We start from the raw sequence: 24,140 nt of genomic DNA, 5'->3' as shown, positions 1-24,140 counted from the left end.
CACATTTTCAGGTGCAAGATTGATTATAAGTATTAATTAAATGTCACAAATATTTCTGCTCAAATTTTTAAAGAATGTTTTCAATGTATTTCTAACTTTTACCTTAAGAGCACAGAAGATGCAAGAATCGCCCATACATTTGTGCGTTGTGATCTGACGGAAACTGCGGCGAAAAATGTCCAGGTGCCAGAGAACCTGAAACAGAAAAGGGGGCACAGCCAATTTTATGAATATATAAAATAAAATATTGCATAAGCTTCTGATTAAACTGCATGTGCTGAATAATCCAAGAAGTATACCAATGTCATCAGTGATCATCCCTTCAAAGGGGATGCCTTTTATCTAACTGCAAGTTGACATTTTCAACTTTCTTCTTTAGCCTGTAACCTTCACGTGCTAATTTACAGTATGACCTTCCTCTGAATTTCTTGCCATGTGCTTTTAGATTAGAAAACCTACTTCTTCATCCATGTGGCAGTGCTGGCTTACACAGCACCTGCTCTGATTGCTCTGCTGTGCTGGCACCAGGCTGGCTCCTGGGCAACCACACCATGAAGTTGAGGAGAGCTGCCGAGGACACCCCCTGGACTGATGGGGATGAAGCTCTTCCTTTCTTCCAATCCTACACAGCTTTCTTGTTCTGAGCAGAAAGCCCAGATTATGAAGAAATGGAGCACCAACAGCATATACATAAACAAGTCGGTGCAAGAGGAAACAGCAGAATACTAAAATCCGTTATGCCCAATATTATCATTACTAAGTGTCCTGACAGGCCACGATTACTAACCCTAGCCTGTTAGGGCAGTTACAGCTTTCTCAGGAGAATTATGGTGGTAATACCAGGTGTGTGACTAGGTAGGGTCATAGCACAGAAAAGCAAGCAGGCTTTCACATGCTCTGCTAGCAACAGTGAGAGGTGAAATCTGCTCTAAGAGCACCATAGTTTTCTATTCTTCAGCTTTATCACTAAACCTGTACACTCTTGGGAAATTATTCAAATTTGTATCTGCAAAATAGCAACAATATCCACCTCTGAGGCATTCTACAGTGAGCTCTTTATGTATAAATGTGGTAAGGACTGGCTATTTCAGCTCAAACTAACTTTCCTGCAAACATCAGTCCAGCCTTCCTGAAGGCAGAAGTCTGCACTGAAAGAAGCCCTGACCTAAATCACGTCCTACCAGGTTCCGGACAGAGCAGCAAGGTCCAGGCTGACATGTGACTGGCTAAATGCTTCATTAGCACAAACAGAGGAACCAAACTTCTTATTTCTGATGAATTTGCCTCGAGTAACTAGCTAGAAAAAATTTAGTACCCTGGCAAAATTTGTGCTGGTTTCAAGAAGTATTTTCAAGTGGAACGATTTGTTATTTAAACCATACTAATATGTAATATTCAGTAAACACATTTTTAAATACAATCTGTAAGTTTCCCAAAAATTCATAGTTGCCATGGCCATGTTTAAACTCGAACTATCCCTGTGCTAAAGGGCCTGGGAGGAAACATAAGCCTTGAAAACATTTGATTACACACAAACATTCCTGAAGAACTACTGCAGACTTTACAAAAGGACAAAAAAATCATGTTTAGGAATGAGTCCAATTTTTTAATGTAATTGCCTTTGGAGTTTAGCTTGAATGTTTATAAAAAATCGTAAGAGTGAGGAGCAACAAACATTCAAGAGCATTTCAGACCTAAGTGTTGAAAAATTAAGACATACCCCAGAAGTACGTATTTTATGAAATGATTACCATCTTGCCTTTTTTTTTAATTCAGCTCTGATTGTTAAGTACTTTCATTATCCTATCTCTCTTCAGCTTCAAAAGAAAGGGTTTCTGTAGCTGATTAAAGACCAGGTCATATGCTTTCATCTTCACATATGGTATGCAGTTGGTATTAGGATCTACTTAGGCCAGACCTAGGTTCACTAACTCAATATTAGGAAGCAGCTGGTCATTACACCTTACAGCTTAGTAAAGGTAATTGACACAAAACACTAGAACCTTCTCTTTGCCCTGTCATTCCTAACATTTTAAGCCTATTGAGGGTCATAGGTGTACATATAGGCATTATTTGCACTAGGGCTATATGGAAGCCTGAAGTTAGTTGAGAACCTGATTGTGCCCATGGAAAAAAAAGCTAAACAGAAGTCAAACCCACAGTGATACAGTCTGTTCTGCACAGACAGGTCATATGAAGGGATGGAAACTGATGTGAAGGGGTTTTAAGCCCTGCTGCCAAAATGACTGAATCTCAAGCATCAGATATTCAAAGCATTTAAATGGTGACAACATCTCTATTGCAGCCATACCACTCCACTGAATTTGGCACCAGAAAAGGTTTTTCTTCTAAATCAAAAGGCAAACAGTCATTTAAACTAAGCAGCAAAGCAGCAGACAGAAAGAAAACTGAACTACACGAAACGGATCTTGTATAGTTATTATGAAATCCTGACTGGTTCAACAAAAAAGTTAAGTTTCCTTTTAAGGAGTATGCATTCTGCAAGCTATGCAATATCCTATTATTTTAAAATACATTTTCTATGCATATTTTCAGCTTTGGTTGACATTCTACAAGCTTAAACAAACAAGACATCCAAGTATATGATGACTATGCAAATGCTATTGAATTCACTAGGAAAACTTGAAAATTAAAAATCTGTTTAATAACTCAATCTGCTTTTCCAAATGTAGCTTTATGCTATCTAGGCCCACCAACAGTTATGTACTTGAGTTCAGCTACATTTGTTGCACAGTACCTAGAAAAATACTGCAACAGACAGAGGGCAAAACCAGAAATATTCTTTATTCTCTGCTCTTACCTGTAGCGCACTATTCAGGAAGCAACTGTTCTGTCCTGGTTCATTGCTAAGACCTTTACTGGGTGCTATTGAGGTGGTATTTCGTGGAGTAAACATGCCCTGTACATTGCCACGACCCACAGAAAAGTAATTTCTTTTCCAAGACATCTTCCAGTTTCAGCTGTAGAAAATGAAGGTTTAGGCTGGCAGAATATTTGACTTGATCAGATGCTTCCTTTCAAAAAAATTTGAAACTGGAACAACACCCAGCCTTCCTTAAAATATAGTTTAAACAGTATTTATCCTTTTGCCAGGACTCAAGGAGCTTGCTTCTTTTAAATCCAGCCTGGGATGCTATTCTTCATTTGCTGCTTATGCATGCAAAAACCTCCTTTAAAAGCAGCCACATAGAACATTTGCAAAGGGATTGAATCCATGGTTGTGCAAGTTCATGTTAAGCTGCTTCTCCCTTTTCCAAACAGGCAACAACTTCAGAGAACAAATGGTAAATCAAGGAGGTCCCAGACTCAAGAGGAGAAAAACAACAACTTCCTCCCACACCCCCAAAAACACAGCTTCTGTAATCCTTCTATAATCCTCCTGAAGAACACGAGAAAAATCCAATTAGTAGGGGTGCAAAGAAACCAAAACACAACCTCGGCAGCTCTCTTTCAGTTACATGTATCTTGGGTGATGAAAGACACATTAGCCTCACAGGGGAAAAAGAAGTAACTCCAGCACTTGAGAACGAAGAGCTGTAAAGAAGCAAGACGTCTCCGACACAGTTCTTCTAATTCTGCATGCGATCTTTAGAAATTTCTTCTCCCGATCCTCCTTTTGCAATCGGAATGCCCAGCCGTGCCAGAAAGCTTGAGAGAGAAAAATAATCAAAGGCTTGCGTCATTTAATTACTCTCTTGGTTTTGTGGTGTTCTGCCAAGACCAGTGTTGCCTCACCTCCCACAATACACTGAATCTTCAGAGACAAAGCAAAAAATATAAATGTTCCTCCACCCAAAAAATAAAATAATATGGAAAAGAACAGAGGATTCTGAGAAAAGCATGTAACAGCAAGGAAGTTTGGAGTATGCTGGCAAGGTTAAGAAGGAAACTAGATTAAAAAAAAAAAAAACACAACATTGAAGTAAACCCCATGGCAGTAGTCAAACATATCCTGTACAATCTTGTAGTGTTTTTTTTTTTTTTTAATAATACCTTATTCATTCAAATAGTTACACGAGGATTTGTGGTTCTATGAATACATGCTAGCACGTTCTCCACCCCAGAACTGGGATTTTGCACTGAACATGGAAGGCACAAGGCTCATCCCTGACTCAGCAACCCACGACATTCTCCAGAAAAAAAAGTCTCCAAATTTCCTTCATCAGAAACTATGTGTGCCTCTAAAATACTACTTAATCCAGGTACATGGGATATATGATGTCTTATAAAAGGCATAGAAGCTTCTGAAGAAGCCAGAACAATTATTCAACAGAAAGTGCTCTTCCCACCACAAGTTCACTTTTTCCCTCATCTACAAGAACCTGGAAAAAATATTTAAGAAATTTCTAGAAACAGGAATGACAAGGATTCATGACAACAATTTTTTTTAAAATTCTCTCAAGTGTAGTCCACCTATATTTACAGAAACTTGCATAGTATTTTCCAGGGACATTCCCAATGACATCTAGAATTCTACCAATTTTGATACACATAACACTTGAAATTACCTATTAGGGCTAGTATGAGCAAGACAACTCTCATCCAAATGTATTTAAGTATTAATTGCAGCATGAAGTCACTACAAAATAGATATATGTAGGGTTTGTACATCAGCAAAAATTAACTGAGAGTATAATACCCTACAAAGATACCCTGGGCATTTGCAAAGGAATGTTCTTCATCTTCCACACAATTATAAATTCTTCATCTCCTGTGAAAATACAACTTCCCGAATACCACCAAATGCGTTACAGCAGCCTAACACATTCCCTTCTAGTAATACTTCATTTGTACTTCTGTTAAAGTCATTCTACAAATATTAATGAAGTCTCAGCATTGCTGTAAGGCAGGCAAATATCTTCTCACAGATGAGTAGTCCTCCTGGTTGCCAGTGTACCATGCAAAATTTCAGACATGCTTGCAAGCCTGCAGGCACAGACCATTGCCGTGCCCGTCACACAACATTCCTGAGTGCTGAACTTACACAGGAGTCATTTCAAAGCAATTTCAGCCTCAACCCCCTTTCTTTGCTCAACCTCACCATGAACCATGAGCCAACCACACTGTATGAGCTATTGAGGGATCAATTTAGGGATCTCCGTAAAGCAACACCACTTGCAATAGGTGCAGTGGCTAAGACTGTGCGTCACAGACGGAGCAGTGCTGAGTGTAACAGAGACAGGCTCTGTGCTGCCTCACAAAAACCACTGAGCCAAACACCTGGTGCTCTTTCCAAAGCACCTACAAACAAACAAAAACAACAACAACAAAAAAAAAAATACAACTGAAAACATGCCCAAGACACACAGCTGAGAGCTGCACCTATTCAGTGGACTTCAAGTTCAAAACAAGACTCTGCTCTCAAAATGGGCTGTAAAGCTAACTTTTGAACCATTTTTGAGCAAAGCTACATCAGCTATGACAAAGTGAATACATTTTTTTTTAGTTTATTTTTATTGTCTTGGGAACAAAATTCAGGACTAGAGGCTTTGCAGTTCTGCCATTGCAGCAAGACTACTTCAAACTGGCCTGAATATTTACAGTAGCCATGTAAGCTTAGTACCTGCACTGCTTCTGCTCAGGCTTAGCAGAACTGACTTCCAACCACCATGGCTGCTCACAGGAGCATGTTCAGTTTGCTCATTTGGCTACATGGCCTTTGCAAAGCTAAGAACAAGCAAAAAACACTTAAGCTGGTAACCACCCAGTTAGGACAAAACCAGATCTCCAGATCACAGCTTTGCACTGTGCCAACCTCCAAAAGACTTGCCAGTGACATACAATAACTCAAATAAACATTAGACAAATGTTTTAATAAGGAGCAAATAAAATATTAAAAATAGATAAAGAACGTATAATAAAAAAAGCCAACCCAACGTTCTAGATCTTCCTGCTGCTTTGTAGCAGCTTCCTTCGGGAAGGCAGGAGGGCTCCCAGCCACCAGAGACAGGCTCAGCAGATGAGAGAGGCACGGGGCATCACTGCAGCAACACAGCCCCAGAGCAAAGCTGGCCATGGTTCAGCACACAATTCTGGCCTGAAGAAACCAGAGTCTGTCCTTTGACAGCAGAGCACAACATTGAACAAGATGTACCACAGAAGATTTCAAGACCCTGTTTATCCCCATATTTCCTTGCTAAATCAATCATGCAGAAATGTAACATCTCAAGTTGCATCCTTTATTCTCTGGCAAGGTCCCACTATCATTGTTCATCTTTGGGGGTGAGGAGGAGGGGTGTGTGGAATGTAACACCCCTCTCCTACTGCAGTCTCATGTAGCCAAACATTTTAGGTCATTGCTTGAACTCTCAATCCAAGCATGTGGGTGAAATAGAACAACCCTGTTTAGGAACAAAGATGATTCCATAAAGGACTAGGCATGGCTGAAACCACCAATTAATTATTTATCATACTATTAAATAGGAGTAGAGGTCTGGAATTTAGTGCTTATTACTTATATTTCTGAGAAAAACCTTTCAAAACACAGAACAAAGTAAATGCTTCAATGTGTGAATGTATCTGATTTTAGAGAGGAGACTCCTTTCTCCCAGTATCCTACCACCTATTCTGATGGTGGGGAGTAGATTAATGGTGTTGAGGGCAAATCATGCCTTCACATGCTGCAACACCTCTGAAACCTAAAGAAGGGTGAAACAGCTTTGAAATCAAGATCTTTTGATAACAAAAAAAGACAGACTTGTCCAAGACAATGGATTTTGATGAAAGTTTTCACCCAGATGGCTCCTGAGTTTGACTCCTTCAGTGAAGAGGCACAAGAATAATCCCATGGCAGTTCTCAGCTAGATGGAAAGTTTGTAGAAATAGAGGCTTGAGAACACACTTTGTCCATGCACCTGCAATGATGAAAGTGTTTGTGAATTTCTGCATGGATTAAATTATATTTAATTGCAGATATCTAATATTAAAGTTTTCATTTAGTTTAGACATCCCAAAAGATAGTGAGCTTTACAAGTCAGTTTAAATTCAATCTTGAAGGTAATTAAATAAAATAGAGGGGTGGAAAAACTTCCCAATACCAAATAACTATGAGGCTGGATGAAGAAAAGAGTGAAGAGGGCAATGACCTGACAGAAGCAAAGAAGATGATTTCCTCGTCTTGAGGACATCTCTTTCTTTTGAGATTCTTAGCTAGCCAGAAATACGAGACAGATTTATTTGCTCCCCTAGACAATAAAGTGGAACTACAAAAAGGTAGATTTACATTCATCTCTGTTGCCAAGAATTTTTTCACAGTACAAATGGGACAACAGAGGGGAAAAAATTTCTGCTTTATGCATGCATTTCTCAGCCTTGATGGCTCTGCTGGGAGAAAGGGGCAGGGAAGAGTCCGTAATACTTCTGCCATCAAGCTTGCACCCATCTGTCAGTCATCCTTTTAAATGAACAAGCTGATTACCTGGCTCTGTGCTACATGTGCCTACTGGGAGGAACCAGGAACTGGAACTGACAGCACCTCACAGTGCCACTGGTGCCCATAACAGACTCATACAGGTCTTCCTTGTTTTCCATGTGCTATTGCACAATTCTCAGTCCCTGAAGTGTTGTAAAGACAAAGCTTTGAGTACCAGAGACCTTAGGCTAACTTCCCAGAGCCTTTTTGGAAAATAAGAGTTTGCTAAGGTTATGATAAATACTCTTTCAGACACCAAAGAAGTCCTTCCACCTACCAGAAGCAAATTCTCTGAATGTCTGGCTAAAAGTGGCTGATAAAGACAATCAAAATGATCTTGGAGTGAAGACTAAAAACACGCTTCCCAAAAATCCACTGATGCATTTCTTCAGAGAGTACTGATACAGCAACCCTGATCAAACACCACAGGTTTCTCCAGAAGACACAGTGAGGCCATTTCTGAGAGATCACCTCAAGATAATGCAAACAAAAATGGATAAGACTAGACAGAACAGCAAGCAAAACTAGCATAACAAACATTATTTTTGGTATTTACGACTTGATTTATACAGCCTATCAACCAACAGAAGAAACTGTAGTCAAAATACTGATGGGTCAATCACTTTTTAGGAATGCATTTCCCCAACGCAGCAATGTTGCCATTTCTATAAATAACTTAATGCTTCTACAGTCATAGGAAGGAAAAAAACGGAACAATTTTATGAAGGAAAATTACGGTTTTATACCAACTTTTGAAACCAACAACCAATAAACCATGAAACATGAAAACCAACTCACTCAACATTCCTGTTAACTGCTCAGACCAACAAGAAGCATGGAGAGACCACATTCTGCAGAAGCACTCCAAAGTGAGACCCTGTAAGCTGCTGGGGTCAAGTACAGCTTTATACTGCATGAAAACACTCTTTACAGCAAAACATTCTCCAACTTCCTCATCCAAAATGCTTGTAGGTTTTATAAAACTCTTGTGGACTGCCCCTTAAAGCAGTGTAATGAAATCTTGCAAACACTTACCTAATCTGAATCATTTGATTTTAAGCCTGACAGTCAGCCAAATCTATTTAAAGAGCATCTTTCACAGTCAAGGAAAAAAAGCACCAAAAAAAAAAAAAAAAAAAAAAAAAAAAATCCAACCACCAAAACCCAGAAGGAAAGCCATTGGCTATGAAATGCAGAATATTCTCCTCCAGGGTTACAGTCTTAGCAGCCTTTTCTGCAGCCCTTTCTGAAATAAGGACATCAGCTGATAAACACCTGTATTCTATGCTGACAACCACATAGACTTTTGTTCAGAATAATGGAAAAGCATGTTGCTTTTCCTATACAGCTATTGAGACAGTAAGGTAGCTGTGTCCAGACTTTCATAAAACAGTTAAGAAGACTCAAAATATCCAGCTGCCTCTCAACTAATGAGAAGAGCTATTAAAACCCATCTGGTAAGGAGCTCCAGTACAACATGACAATTACTCAAAGGCAAATTATAATTAAAAAATAAATTAAAAGTCCAAATGCAACTCTCAATATCTAAAGCCAGCATTAGAGTCTTTTCGGATCAACAATTACTTAACCTGTAAGAAGATCTAGAATTTTCTAGAGTAAAGCATATTTTCTTAAAGACTGCAATTGATAAAAGCATAGTATAAAAGAATTGAGTAGTACAGGGCTTCTGTTCAAAGGCAAACAATGAGAGATTGGAGGTCAGACCTAAAGATACAAATGCCACACTATTTACTTTCTGTGGGGCTTATTGCCAAAACACATTTTGCTCCCCAGATAATGGTTCTACTGTCAGAAAAAGCAGTATATTAATAACCATTGATCTCATGCATCATGATACTTTCAGCATATGAATTTGCTGTGGAGGTTACAGGGAATGGAGGCAGACAAGCCACTGGTTTTACTTCCAAAATCCTTTGGAAGCAGCAGCCACCTTTACACAACCCTTTTGTATCAGCAACTTTTCTCTGATAGTTGGAGAGGCAAGGAATATATATAAAATTAAGAAAGTCTGCCCAGTCCTAAGTAAACTCAAGCCCTTTCAAAACCATCTGCATTCCCTTCAGATCTACCCTTCAGAGTTGTTCAACTCTTAAGACCACTGTACATGATAATAAAAGCTTACATTTTAACTCACTTGGATTTCCAAAGTGCTTATCCTCAAGTTTTCTGTTTCTTTCTATATGAAATATAAGTGTATTCTCCCAAGCCTATATTTAAAAAACACTCTACCTTAGCCCAGGCTGGTGCTAGACATTTCTCAAGGAACAAGGGTAGAGTGAAATCAGCTTTTCATCCCACTCTGCATGGGACTTGTGGAATTTGGATTAATGGAAAAACACAGCAGCTTCAAATGTTATGCAATTGCTCAAAAGTAGTTAAATATCACTAATCAATCCTGTGTAACACAGGCAGCTGTCAACCCTCCAGTGAAATGGGAGGTTCTGATTTGACTCAAGCAAGAGCTCAGCCAGCCTCTTGTTACCAGTTATTCCCTTTCCAAATCGTTACCTTGACTTTCCAAAGCAGAGCTTCAAGATTAATTTAGTATTTGATTCAGTCTCCAGGTATAAACACTTTGATTGCAAAATTATGTATTTTACAGCCATCAAATATTGCCAAAAGCTTTCAAGGCCCATTTTCATATGGCACCTTATTAACAAACAATCTCATCTCTCCTCCACTGATAATACCACTGATCCAAAAAAACAAGGGATTTGTACTCTGGCTTGTGAATTCCAGTCCAACAATGACTTAAGAACCCTAAAAGATTTCAGAAGTAGTCAGCAATATTCAAAAACATATGGCTTAATGACTGGTAACTTTTTAAATCCTAAAATCTGCTGCCATTCTTTTCCTGACCTTGCAGATTTTCACTGCTGAATAGAAAAATTCTTCCTCATCTGTAACTGCTACCTTGTTGTAACTGTGAGTTCTCCTGTCAATCTTCACATCCCTTTTTTTTGCTTAAAGCAGAAGTCAGTAGCAATCAACTCCCAAATCATACACTGTTCACATTACAGCACCACAGACCCCTCTCTTTTATTAAACTCTATTATAAACCAATGATTTCTGATATGTTTGAATGTGGAAATACACACATATCCATAAAGAATAACAACCACACAAGAAACAGATTTTGTAGGAAGAAAAGCAAACAGAAGAAGTCCAGCTCCATTGGTACTTTTGATTTCAAAGGAAACACAACAAAGATTAAGCAAAGGCAGCAACACATTGAAAGTAGCAACAAATTGATCAAACAGATGGACAGCGTTTGGGTAGAAAAACAGGTCTTTCTGCTGATGTGCTAAGAAATTCAAAGTCAAATACTGCAATGCACTGTTCTCTTCTGGTAGTGCTCAAGGGGAAAGATGACTTCCAGGGCAGAAATCAGTTTCCTCAACACATGCACATAAGGGACCTTTTGATAACACTAGCTAGTGAAAACTTCCACAGAGGTGGGCAGACAATTCCCACCTCCCTTGTGATCAACAGCTGGGGGCAGATAATACATTTGTTAGTACCATAAAAGCATTTATTCCCTCCTTTGCTCAGGACAGTATTTGGTATTAAAATAATAGTTCTAGATGAAAATATTAGTTAATTGTATTTTGTATTTTATCTATACCACCATTATCATGTACCAAGGCAGACTGTAACTCTCAGGTTCTTGACAGACTAATAACACACCAAGGTGCAAAATGAAAGCAGCATAGGAGAACTCACAAAAACACAGTAAAGGCAGAGTGAGTAGCAGTTTATGGTGCCTTTGCTGGGTCCCAGTACTAAATGCTTACATCATTTTTTTCCTATTTTGCTAAAACTGACAGGCAGAAGGAGCACTGCTGCACTGCAGAACATTATATAGATTCATACTTCATATAAAAATATAAAGCAAATGCTCTCAGCATGCACAACATGCTGATTATTCCTCTTTTTTAAGCAATCATCTGTGCTGTATAGCTATAAATAACATTTCAGCAGAATCACGAGTGTGCACACACATGCATAAGCTGAGTTCAAGATCCTTACTATGTAGTTTTAAAGGAATAAGTATAACTAGTAAGAACAGAGAAAGTAATTTTTGCTTCATTTGGCTCTGTATAGAGAAGCATTTGCTGTGAAACTCACTGAAGACTTCAGAACTTGAGTAGGAAAAACACTGCACACACCACAAGAAAAAGCTTACCTAATCAGAACATCCCATATCCACCAGCACTTAAGAGCATATGGAAGAGTAAAACAAACAGGTTGGGGGAAACATGCTGTGACACCAAACACCTACAACCTGGAACAGACAAAGCAGGGATAGTGGAACTATACAGGCAGGAGGCCAGCAGCAGAAAACACCTGACCAATGCATTTAGGGAAATCAGAGGAAAACACTGTCTCTGCAAGCTGATGAGCTGGGTCCTGTCTTTTTCTGAATATGAAGCAAATAGACATGACCATACCTCAAGACTTTTCAACCCAAACTAGCAAATAAAGTGTTTATAATGTGCTGCCATGGCCTCCCTGCGGCTCCTGCAGCCCAAGACTAGACCTGGCCAACTGGTCCATCGCTGGCTGAGCCAACAGCCATGGACACACTGTGCTTCTCCCCAGCTGCAGACTCAGTTCATCACAAACCTTAAAAACTAAAGAGCCATCTCGCAGGTCTCTGTGAGTTTTGAAACAAGAGGATAATAACAATTTCATGCACAACAATCCTGAACTCACAGCTAAACATCAAACATAGGCAAAGTAATGAAATGGTTCCTAGAAACACAGGAAAGGAACCCTTGTATAACAGGATGTTCAGCTACCTCCATTACTTGAAATTTTACTTTCATTGAGAAGCCCCTACAAATAGATAAATTGCTTGAATTCTTCTGGTATAAAACATCTTCTGAAAGATAGTAAAAAAAAGCCTTAAAGTCAAGTTTAACAGATTTCACAATGTGAAAGTTGGAGTAGATGGCTAAAACAGGCAAAGGATACTTTCTTTGTCAAACATTTCAGAAACTCAAACATTAGAGAATATGCCTAGAATACAAAAATGAAAGCTTCATGAGTGCAGATTGTTGTACAAACACGTTTTCTGAAATACGTATCTTTTCTTTTATGTTAGAAGTAATAATAAGGTGAAGCCATGAGATTGCATATGAACTTTCACAAAAATCTGGCCTCACCGAATTCAAAATACAAATACAAATTTTAAAGTTATGATTCAAAAAAAACTGGTTCTCTAAGTCTTAACAGACATTACCGAAAAAAAAAAATTACATACTGACTTTAAAAACTTTTAACACTGTTTCCAAGATTTTAAAATATTAAAATCTGTAAGTAATGCGCTGGGGAAGAAAAACCCAAACAAACTGCTGTTCATTTTATAAGATGCAGAAACAATGACACTATTTCCTTCTATCAAAACCAGGCTTATGGAGATGATGCTATTGTTTTCATTCAGAAAGGTTATTTTATCTTCACCAGAAAAGTACTGTGAAACTACCAAATGCAAAAGGGATTATTTTGTGTCCTGCTGTGGCCTGGAGAGATCCACAAAGCATGAAAGAAACTCTTGTTAAGCACAAGCAGGCTCTGTCCTAGTGGGTCACAGAAGCAGAAGCTGTGCAAATGCAGTATAATACAAGCTGAACAGATCAGTTGGGTGTTGGGGTAAGAAAAAGAAGAATGATGTCAACAGCTTTGATTTTTTTTTCTCTGCCTCACAATAAAATGACCCAACTGAGTGGCACCAGAAGCTCTCTACAAAAAACCCACCAAAAAACCCCCAACCCATCTAAACAAAAAACCCAAATCCCCTTACCTCCTCAAAAAAACCAAAACTTTTCCCAGCCAGGAAAAAAATCCAAGCACCAGGAAGCACTCAAGAGGAAGTATATACCCTGAAAGGGGCCTTTCCAGATTATTTCTGGGTTGCTCATGGGCAGAAAAAGATCATGAAGAGGTAGGTAACAAGAGTTCTTTTCTTAGCAATCGAAAAAAACCTGTTAAAGATAAGATTAAAACTATTCTGAAGATGTCCAGGAAAGTTATAATACATTTAACCAACTAGAACATGTGGAAAGGAAAACACCTCTAATGAAACTTCATGCTGTTGTTATTTTAAAACAGACTGACAAGGAGCAAATTTAAGGATATGTATACATGCTTTCATACACAAAAAGGAGGCCTGTTCTGACAGGATTGCAAAGTACACAGCAAACAACAAATGTTAAAGCCATTAATTTCAATATTGAAAGAGTATCTAGAGAAAACTGCAGTCTAACTCAACATCAGACAATAAGATTTCAATCTGCATTAAAAAAAAAAGTATGCTTTTACTTTAGAGATTCAATTTAATTCCTTTCTGCAGTAATTCAACTGAAAAATGCACTGGCTGAAATCACATGTGAAACTAAACACAACCCACATACCCTTTAAATAGGGACTCCAAGGAGTTCTGCAATGTTAAGCACAAAGGATTAAGCATTTTCTGGCTCAGTCCAGCACAGAACACATGAAATTTAGAAAGTACAGCTTCCTAAACTTGCGTCTTCTATTCTGTATACTCGGTTCATCTTTTTTCTTCCACCACAGAGAAAAAATGCCCAGCCTACAATGATGTGTGCCACTCCCTAAGCAAAGTACCTTGGGGAACAGCACTGGAGCACAGAGACTCTTTGGGGAAAGGTCTCAGGCAAGTGACAACAACAGCTTTAGGGGGTTCTTTCACTCCATCACACACAGCAGGAAACAGGAAAGTAACTGGGTCTCAGGATGATAACGTTTACGTAAGCATTTGGTTTCTGGCTTCTAATTATGGGTGCCATATTTTAAGAGTGTGGCTACGCCATGTAGCACCCCTGGGGGCAGAGTCCTATCCTGCCCTCCTAGGGAGATACCAAGGCTGTTCAAAGTGTTCAAAGATGAAAGCTCCAAGGATTGTGTGGTATGGCTAGTCTTAGCACAAAATTTCTAGTAAGGCATTTGGGACCGCTCAGTGATTGACAAGCTGGGCAAGCAAGACATAGTTGGTAACAGGAAACAAGCCTATTTCCATTTTGTATTCCTTAGATTTTATTTTTAAGTAACATTTCTATTACTATTTAAATAAAATATGGCTTTTCTGATGTTAAAATATTTTCAGTCCTTTGGGAACTCACCACAGCAGAAGGGTTAGACACATCCATCTCAAAAACTGTGAAGGACTCCATATCCTGCCACGGCAATCCAAAATGGTCCCTAAGGCTTGCTTCTTCCTGCAGGCTCCCGTACAGGTTACACAGCCACCACTCCCTACACTGGGATCCCCTAGAGCTGGTCACAGGACAGAATCTTCACCTTCAAGTTGCAAAGCAGTCACATGTTGCCCACACCTTCTCTTGCCAAATTCTGTTAGTGCAAGACCAGCTGATATTGCTCCAGGCTCACATCTACAAGCATGGTAATGCTGTACAATAGAACTTGTTTTCCCAGAATTCCCCAGACAATATGCTGGCAACCTAAGAAGCTGCTGAAGAGATGCAACTGTTGCATGAGCAACTTGGTACAGAAAAAAATTCAGATCCAGAACACCAGCGAGGAGATAAAAAACCAAAACCAAACACTGTTCTGTTTAAAAGTCCTCTCCCATCAGAATAACTGGGCTTCAAGGAACAATCACCTGACATCTGGGAAAGCAGCATCTGTAACAGCTATCCTTATCAAGAAGGGTTACCACACCACAATGGTGTTTTCAGTTATGTTATTACAACAAGATAAATACATTTTGAGAAATCATTTACAAAATTTTCCTTCACTACTAGACAAAAGCATTCAGACACACTGTTACTATAATTATTATCCATTGCTTAACCAGCATTACAAGTCTTATACAACACTTCCTTATACACACACCTGTAAGGGAAACAGGAAAAAATAAGAATATTTTATCCAGATTAAGAGTCTATGCATCCTTCCTCTGTGATTAAGAAAATAAAATAAATCATGCACACGTGTGCGCGCACACGTGCAAGTAAGTAGATGATTGGGAAAAAGCTTACATTTCTCATCCATCAGAACTGAGCTCACTCCATTTGAAGTTAAACTGTTCTGAGCTTGAGCAAAAAGGTAGAGTATTAGAGGCATTTTCTTTGCTAGACTAAAAGGAAGTTTCTCCAGCTTTTCAGTATTCTCATTTTTTTCCCAGTACACCAAAGTTCTCCAATTCCAACAGATTCTGGTGACCCAGGTACTCAACAATTTAGGACAGCAATATCCTCTTGTACAATCATGTACACGAGACATTTCAGAGAAAGTTTGTATAAATATGTATGGCATTACACATCACTTAAAAGGACTATTAATATGATTGTAATCTGGTCTCACATCTTACATCTGTGTCAACTTTTAGGAGAAGCATCAAGGGAATAATATCAGTTGGAACATGGTAGAGTTGAAAAACTGTCATACTGAAAAAAACATCTTCCAAATGCATTTGTTTCATCTCTCTTAATTTTCTCCTTGATTATGTTTATGTCTACTCAGAGGGCAGTATGAGCATAAATTTCTCTAACACATTGCTTTGACTATATCCAACTATTCCCCCCTTCTCGTGGTAAATCAGTCTCCCTACACTCCCTTCTAGGGGCCCCTAGCATAATATTGACTTCCACATTTCTAAGGGCATTATTAAATCCTGCCCCAAAAGTTTATAGTCTCAGTCTTCAACCAGCCATTAGTTACATTATAAAGCAAGCGCTTCTGTTTTCTCTCCCTCAGAGAAGATGGAAACATACCAAAAACATCTACAAAACTATCTGGTTATCCTCCAAATCACTCCTTTCCTGCCAAGCTCAGCAGCAAAGCAGCAGGTGTGCCAAAACTATTGTTCAACCTGACAGCCACTACAGTCTGCTTCCTTCACTCCTCAGGCTGTTTGTCATGTTGCTCTGGCCTTAAACAGAAAACTCTTTAACCTGGAATCATCCTGTTTGGGATTTTAAGATACCTAAAACTCTTGAGACCCCTGTCATAACCTATAGAAATAACTACATCATAAATTAACAACTTCAGAAAACACAAACTTCTGTATATCCACTGCAATACTTCTCCATCAAAAAACCCCAAGAGGTTTCCAAACTGTCAGTTATAATAACAGTAATAAAAAAGCCTACAGCTTCTCCAACTCCCATGAAATACAGTGTTCTAGAAAGAGGATGTATAATTTCAGACAGCCTCTGAGAGGAACCTTATCAAATAACCAAATGAAGCCAAAATCTTGGGGCCACCAGAGTTGTGTAAAGAGGGCACTTCTTCCACCATGTGACTGGTCTGGGGCAGGCAATTCACACTTAGGCTCACAGAAGCAAATTCAGCTCACAAATTTAGCACATTTGGAGAGATGGCAAGAAGGGAGGAGGGGGTTTGCTTTATTTCCTACTAGGTTAGTGACCTGAATCAGCTTATCAGCAAGTTATAGTTAGGGTAAGGACATTGGGACTTCATCTTCCAGGTACGGATTAATCCTGCCTCTGAAGACTATAATCAATGTCTTTGTAATTCTCATCTGTTTTAGGTGCCTGAGAAGTCATTCCTGCAAAAAATCAGGAATGCATTAGAACACGCGGCATGTTTATTATACTGAATGTCAAAGTATGGGAACTGATACATAGATTATTCCCCCCTCCTTCACCCTCTCTGATGACAAAATCTAGAACTGGATTTATCATTTTGTGGAATCAGAACTTCCACTTAGTGTCACCAAATATATTAAAATAGTGTGAGGGTTTTTGTTTCTTTTTTTCAAGTCTAGAAATTTAAACAAATACATACTTTTTGCTAAGCTAAACTGCAAAAAGTATGAAACAGTAGTGACAAACTTGAAACAATCACAAAACTATTACTATTTTTGGAAACAAGACACCTGATAAAAGGCGGGGGATCAGGAAAACAGATAAAGCAAGTGGACTTTTATAAATCAGCACATTAAAATAGAAAAGCTCTGCATATGTTTAGTACCTCATTTCATTATCAGCTTTCTTACACAGGATCCAACAAGTAGAGGGAAGGAAAACCACATCTAACTTATCAAAAAAGCAGTCTGGAGCGCTTCTGACTAAGTAATTCTTGTACTGTAAAATAAGTGGGATGGGAAATGAACTGCCAACATCCTTTCCAGCTGTAACAATTGATATGGTGAGAAGAGATTCTGACGGGTTTTATCTTCAAATTTATCATGGATACCATTAGACAGAAAAAGTTATGGTATGGTAGACCAGAGGCAGCTTATGTCTTAGAAAGTACCTTTCACAGAGGTAGATCATCATAAACAAAGTGTACATATATGAAACACCATTAGCTAGCAGGACTGAACACTGAAAAGCGAACTATTAACTAACTGATGCAATACTCTTTCTTTATGTCTTAGAAAGAAAAGCCAGCCACACTGAAAAGCAGAATTTTCTATCTTTCAGTACTATATGTAGGTGAGAATTCCTATGACAACCTGAATTCAATCAAAACAGTCACGTCACAGTGGTGGTGATGCTGAATTAAAAATCAGAAAGACCTACCTTCAGAAGCTGCTTTCTATTTATTGTGTGGACTCCACACTGGTATCACAACAGAAGCTGGAGATCAGACTGAGTTAGGAAAACTGAGGACTCACTGTGAGAGTAACTGCTCTAATTAATACTAGAACAGAAAAATTATTTAAGGGAGGAGGAAAGAGCCAGAATAGCATGGGAGGGGATAACCTGCTGTGTCAAACAATAGGAAGCTGTTAAAACAAAAAAACAAGGGCCTCTAAGCACAGGAAAGTCTCATTTGAAAAGCACTGCCCCCACTGCCACCTACCAGGCAGGCAGCTCTGACAACAGAGATAAGGCCAGAGGCCCAGCCCTGCTCACAGACACAACTCCCCTCGGACACAGGGCCAGGCAAGGAGGAGGAAGGTTTTCCATACCCTTTTACAAAAGAGAACAGACTAGGGGCAGAGGAGGGGGAGATAGGGCTGCAAGGAATGACTTCATTTTACAGCAGCAGCCTGCCTGTGCAAGGCAGGGCTCCCCTCGGTGTGACAAGTGAACTGGAGAGGTTCCTGCAGACTCTGCAGTTAAATGTCAAGGATTGTTTTCTTGTAGAAGAAATTGATAATCAGGAGTAACACGTCACCGTTTAACAGAAAAAAATCAAAAGGACTCAAAAGATAGATTCAGTTTTGGTCCCTCAGTTTACAGCCCTGCAGTTGTAATACAAACTTAAAAGCAGTTTTTCAAAGAATAATTACTGCAGGACACTTCCTGGAACCATCCCCAAAGCCAGTGATACAGATCACGGAAAAAAGAAGTTTGCTCATAAAAACGGCTTCCTATCCCCAAAACCTCCCATAAGCGCAGCATTAGCATTACTACACAATTATTAACAGACACTCCTACAGTACAGCTCCAGGACAGGGCTGCCCTCTGCATTCAGCATCAATTTTTCTTCTAACAGTCATGTTTAGAGCACAGATGGGGAGACTTACTGTACATCCAAGACCAAAATAGCTGTAGAGAAAACTTTGGTTATGTTACCAAAAAAAACCCCAAAGCAATGCATACCATTGTCTCGCTGCCCCAGCACAACATACTAACACAATATGCTAACAGAATCAGATTGAAACATAATAATGATTTGGACATACAAGGAATTGAAGATACTATCCCCACTGGGATCATTTACCTAATAGAAACAAACAATGCAAAAAGGAAGCATTTGGAATACAATTAAATTGGTTTGCCTTAAGAACAATTTCGTCTTGCAGGATAGAGGGGGCTGAGCCAAGTTTTAACTATGTCTTTCCATAATGATAGACTTTTGGAGGGACAAAAATAGGAGAACAAGAAAGGAAAAAATATAGCAAAGGCACAATACTCTAAGCAGTTTTACCTCACGATGCCTCTACACAACTTTTTTTTTTAAAGATTTAGTGTGAGCAACTTTAAAATAATTTTCTAAAGTGCACTGACAGTGCCATAATTGTGAACAAAAAACAGTCCAATGTTCAGTAATCATGCTGGGCTCAAAACCTCCTCCACAGCTGTGCGTGGTTAAATCAGCATGTCAACTCTGTAGCACTCTTCCCTCAAACAGCTTGTTTCAAGGAAGCCAAATCACTTAAAAACACAGTTTGCAACACCAACACAGACTTTTGCCAGGCAAAAAGCAATATGCCAAACCTCATTTTTAGCATACAGAAAAAGTGACCAAGTCTTCCAGGTGTCTCACACTATTTCTTGGATCTGCATGTTTACTCTCAAATATCTGTAAAATTTTACCAAGAGTACAGTGGCATTATTTCCACAAAGCAATGAGCTAAGGCTGGTAAGCACCCTTGCAGAGAAAACACTGGCGTCTACACTCCTTTAGTCCTCCTCCCTCCAAAGCACAAAGCATTTTACTTTCCTCCTCAGACACAACCACATACATCCCCCATCACTCCACTGACTTTTTTGATGAGGTGATGCCGGCCAATGCTCACAAAAGGGCAGAAGCATCTAAATCAGTAACATGGAGTTTTGTGGTACTGATGTTTGCAAATTCCTATTTGCTTCTGCCTCAGTTTCCATAATTTTAGAACTCGTTTTCAGCTTTTTGATAAAATGCTTCAGGTGTCCACACATACTTGAGTACTCAGTGCATGAAGAAAGCATGAAAATTTGGTCTAAATGCTCTCTTGAAAGCAAGATCAGTTCTGCTTTCTTCCATCACACCTAAAATTAAAACTTTTTAGAATCACATAGCAGCAAAGGGACAGTGTTTTACTACTGAAACAAATCCCTCTGCATCAGATAGAAAATAAGAGTTCACTCAGTACTAATGAGGGTCTGACAGTTCAAACAGCGAGCAGGGCTCTATGCCTTGAGCAAAAAGAAGCAGGGGGACAGGTCCCCAGCTGAAGAGCAACAGTGCTACTGCACTCACAAAAGAAAACTTTGCCAAACATACCAGCTAAGAATCTGACTCACTGCCACCAAACTAAGACAGAATTCAGAGCAATTACCACACTTCTGCACAGAACAGGAAGAAAGGTGGGGGGGTGGGGGGGGAATCATTTCAACTTTTCTAACATTTCATCTAAATTAGTACAGCACAGCAACCCTCGAACTGTTCTGGTCAAGTACTGCAGCCCTCAGGGCAACTGGGAGAGCAATGGTAGCAATTATACAGCCATCCACACAGCTACCTCAAACAGAAATGAGGCAAGAAAACCAGGCAAACTAAACCAACAGAGACAAGCCCGAAATGTCTGCCTTCCTTGCTTTTTCCTTTGGTTCAGACATTAGCAATCTGAAGCAAATGTATGTGCAAATAACCCCATCTGTTAGAAGCATGCATGCCAACAGCATACCTTCACAGCTGGCAAGATAAAGAGAGATAGCCAAGAAAAATTACAAAAGCATACGTTAAAACAGAAAACTGAAGAAACAAAGTATAGATGACAGAGCTGTAACAACCATTCCCTTAAGACTGAAAAAAGTTATTTTCCAAATGTCTGCAGAGTCATATGATTTTGGCGTCCTTCTGCTTTTGCAGATCTTTTAGCTTCCTACCTAGCAAAGGCTATGCTAGCCCTTCCCTTCACCTTCATATAATTATCCACCACAGCACTCCCACTCATAGAGCTGTAAATGTCAGCACACTTAGTACAGTTTAAATATCCTAAGTTTGTCTACATGGAGAATTTTGTCAGGAATAAATGCTACGTGGTAAAGATGAAGTTTCTTGACTGCCAACAAAGAAGCTGGTTGCAGAAGATCCTGCCAAACTTTCACAGATCAGTTCTTACCATTCTCATCTGATGCTCTGTTCTGCAGGTGGCAACCAGTGTAGGACCACATTACAAATTGCCTCATGAAAATAATGTGGGTTAAAAATAACCAGAAGATAAAAATATGAAGTGGGCTACTTTTATAATTTCAGTTACTCAGAATACAGAGTAGTGCTGTAGTATGCACTTGTAACTGACACAACACAGACCAGCAAACTACAGAGCAGTACAGAGGCAGGGGAACAGTCGTAACAGCAGCTTCTTTATGAGCTTTGCCACCAAAGTCAAGACACCATGCAGTTGTACTAGTCACTAATTTCTAGCACAGGTAACTTACAGTACGTTTTATAATAGAGCTGTGCCAAGCTGACAGCTGCTACCAGGGTGGATCCGTTCACCATCATGTGCCCCTTCCACTCCCCTTATGCTAACACTGGTAAGTTTGCAAAATGACGTATAACAGGACAGCAAAAACCCACTGGCAAAAACCAACTCTACCAATGGAAATTTTATTTTTCATTAGCTTTCTCACTCAAAAGGAGGAAAGCAGGCCGAGCAAACAATGCTTCTTGACAGTGGCCTGTAGTTAGATCCTCCTACCCAGATAACAAAGCTGCCCCTCCATCTGCAGTGAGATGGCTGTGCAGCAATTGGGAACACAGATGGAAGGCGCAGTTTCATTTAACTGAAGGAAACAGCAGACTGTGTCAGTCTGTGTACTTTCCCTAGCCTCACGCTCCCACTGCTTCCAAGAACTGCACTGAGCTGTGAGCCACTTCAACCAAGAGCTGAACAGAGAGCAGGAGCACCCAGTCCAGACCCAGCCACCTGCCCTACCCTGTCCTTAAGCAGCCACAGTAAAGCTGCACTCCAGGAGACACCAGTTCAAAACAACTGAGGCAAATTAATCCCCCTGATTAACCTTTTCTAGCCTCTTTCTTTTAAGTAAGTACATTCTTCTGGGACCTAGTTTTTAACTTGGAGAATGCATCCCCTAGACTTTTAAGAAGTCTGAAAACAGATGTTTACCCTGTTCGCTGAAAATCTCTGAGGTCAAAAGTTAATTCTGTGGCTAGAAAGCAGTGACCGCCAACAATTTCTTTTTTGGGGTCTGAGGAGGGTGAAGAAGGTGGTTAAGAAAGAGAAGCTCATGTTGCCACATCAGCAGTGCAATTTTCAAGAGGATGGAAAAAAGACCAAAAAAAATCTAACAGTCTTAAACTTTAGGGCAATGTGTTCAAACATATTGGGCAAATACATATGCTGTACTCAGCTGACCTTTTCCACATGGCAAGACAACTGTTTAAATAAGGTCTGGGGAGTGTGGAGGCACAGCAAAATCTTGCTTTTACTTCATCAACATGGCCTTAGAATCAAATGGACTCATATTAAAAAAAAAAAATCCATTCTGCTTTCTCTTACCACCCAAGTTACTGTTTTTAAATTAAAGTCAGGTAACCCAGAGATATTCAAAAAGCTTGTAAACTACAAGATGAACAAAAATCTTTTTTTTGCCTTTTCTCATATAAAAGAATAACCAAACCAAGCATAGTGCTGCTTTGGTAGTTACCAAAAGAGAATCAGAAATATTTTTCAAGACTACTCAGACATTGACTAACGTGAGGACAGAGCTTTTATGCCCCCACTTTCCTTCAGCCTCCCAACTGCCCATTCTCATCCTTGTGCAACCCCTCAACACGGCAACACAACAACATGGTCAGGGTAAACAGCAGCCAGGTGGAAAGACAGGTCAGGGTGGTTTGAAGTCAGATCTGCTCTTCAATGTTCCCTACATAGCCTCCACAAGCATTTTCTGTGTGGAGGGACTTGGGGTGCTAGAACCACTTAAATTAGTTTAGACTATATCTGTTGAAATAAAATTTAAACTAGCTTTAAAAACAAGCTTGGGAGCAATGAAGTGGAAACAATTCCTTCATAGGTGATGTCCAGTCATCACTATCAAGAGTACTAATAATTGTCATAATTCCATTACAACCCTTATACTTGACAAACAAATCCGGCTCATTTATAATCTTAAGAGTAAAAAGTTGGCATATACACTCAATATTTTCCCCTTAATTGATAAAAGCTATTTTATTTCTTATGTTTATGTGCTACAAGGCAGAGTGCTCCTCATTGAAACTAGTCTTTCTTTTGGCAGATGACTCAAACGAACAAAAAATAAATACTGGGAGAAAAACAAACTGCTAATACCCTCAGCACATTATTATGACCATATCCTGGTAGCAATTTGACTTTCTACATCTACGAACTCTTAAGAGTGACTCAAACTAGTTTTACCTGTAGCACTGGGAAGACTCAAAGACTACAAAAGCCAGGATTTAAAAGTTACCAAAGGCAAGCAAGAATCTAAATACCACTCTTTACCACAGAGGTAACACCACAAATACCACAAATAACTGCACTTCTTGTTTCTACTACCCTCCCAAAACCACCACAAAAATAAGAAAAGCAATTCTGTTGCATACTTACTCCCAGTCACTGCCAAACACAGCGCACTGCATTTAATCCATCCTGCTTTTTGTAACTTCCACCTCAGTAAGTGGACCCAAGCCAAAAGAATGTTTTATAAATACCCTATCCAAAAGAGAAGGCAAAAGGTCTTCTTGACTGCAAGTAAGACACCAGCTTATAGATGCCTGTTAACCAAGCAAAGCACTAAATTAAATTTCTTGGTCAAAGCATGAGCACATTCTTTGAGTGACTGTGATGCCATGCTGTGTTCAAAGCCAAAGACAAGTTGTCACCTCTGCAGCTGGGAAAGACACACATACACACACAGCTTTATGCCTTAAGAAGCATGGTACAAAATCATTTTCCTGTAGAAAATGTAATTTCCTGTGGTTTAAATATGATCACAGGTTATTGAGGAATTAATTTATAGTTTGACTA

General features: G+C 39.3%; 1 protein-coding gene across 8 annotated transcripts in view; it reads right to left on the bottom strand.

Annotated features, from left to right (window-relative positions):
* USP54 (ubiquitin specific peptidase 54) overlaps positions 1-24,140 on the bottom strand; it is a 91,928-nt gene that overhangs the window by 43,107 nt on the left and 24,681 nt on the right. For 7 of the 8 annotated variants that reach the window (XR_014616367.1, XR_014616368.1, XM_084210897.1 and 4 more), the window contains exons 2-3: positions 2,822-3,669; positions 103-195 (exon numbers count right to left, since the gene is read on the bottom strand). Coding sequence is in view for 6 of the 8 variants with exons in the window: in XM_084210897.1 (XP_084067023.1) it covers positions 103-195; positions 2,822-2,968 (240 nt within the window). In the remaining 2 variants the exon portion in view is untranslated. The remainder of the gene's footprint in view (positions 1-102; positions 196-2,821; positions 3,670-24,140) is intronic. The other variant, XM_084210899.1, reaches the window with a different exon arrangement.

This window comes from Fringilla coelebs (assembly GCF_963513975.1).
Source record: "Fringilla coelebs genome assembly, chromosome: 8".
Lineage (NCBI taxonomy): Eukaryota > Metazoa > Chordata > Aves > Passeriformes > Fringillidae > Fringilla > Fringilla coelebs.
Note: the sequence above shows the minus strand (reverse complement) of the source record. Positions and strands in the feature narration are given on the sequence as shown.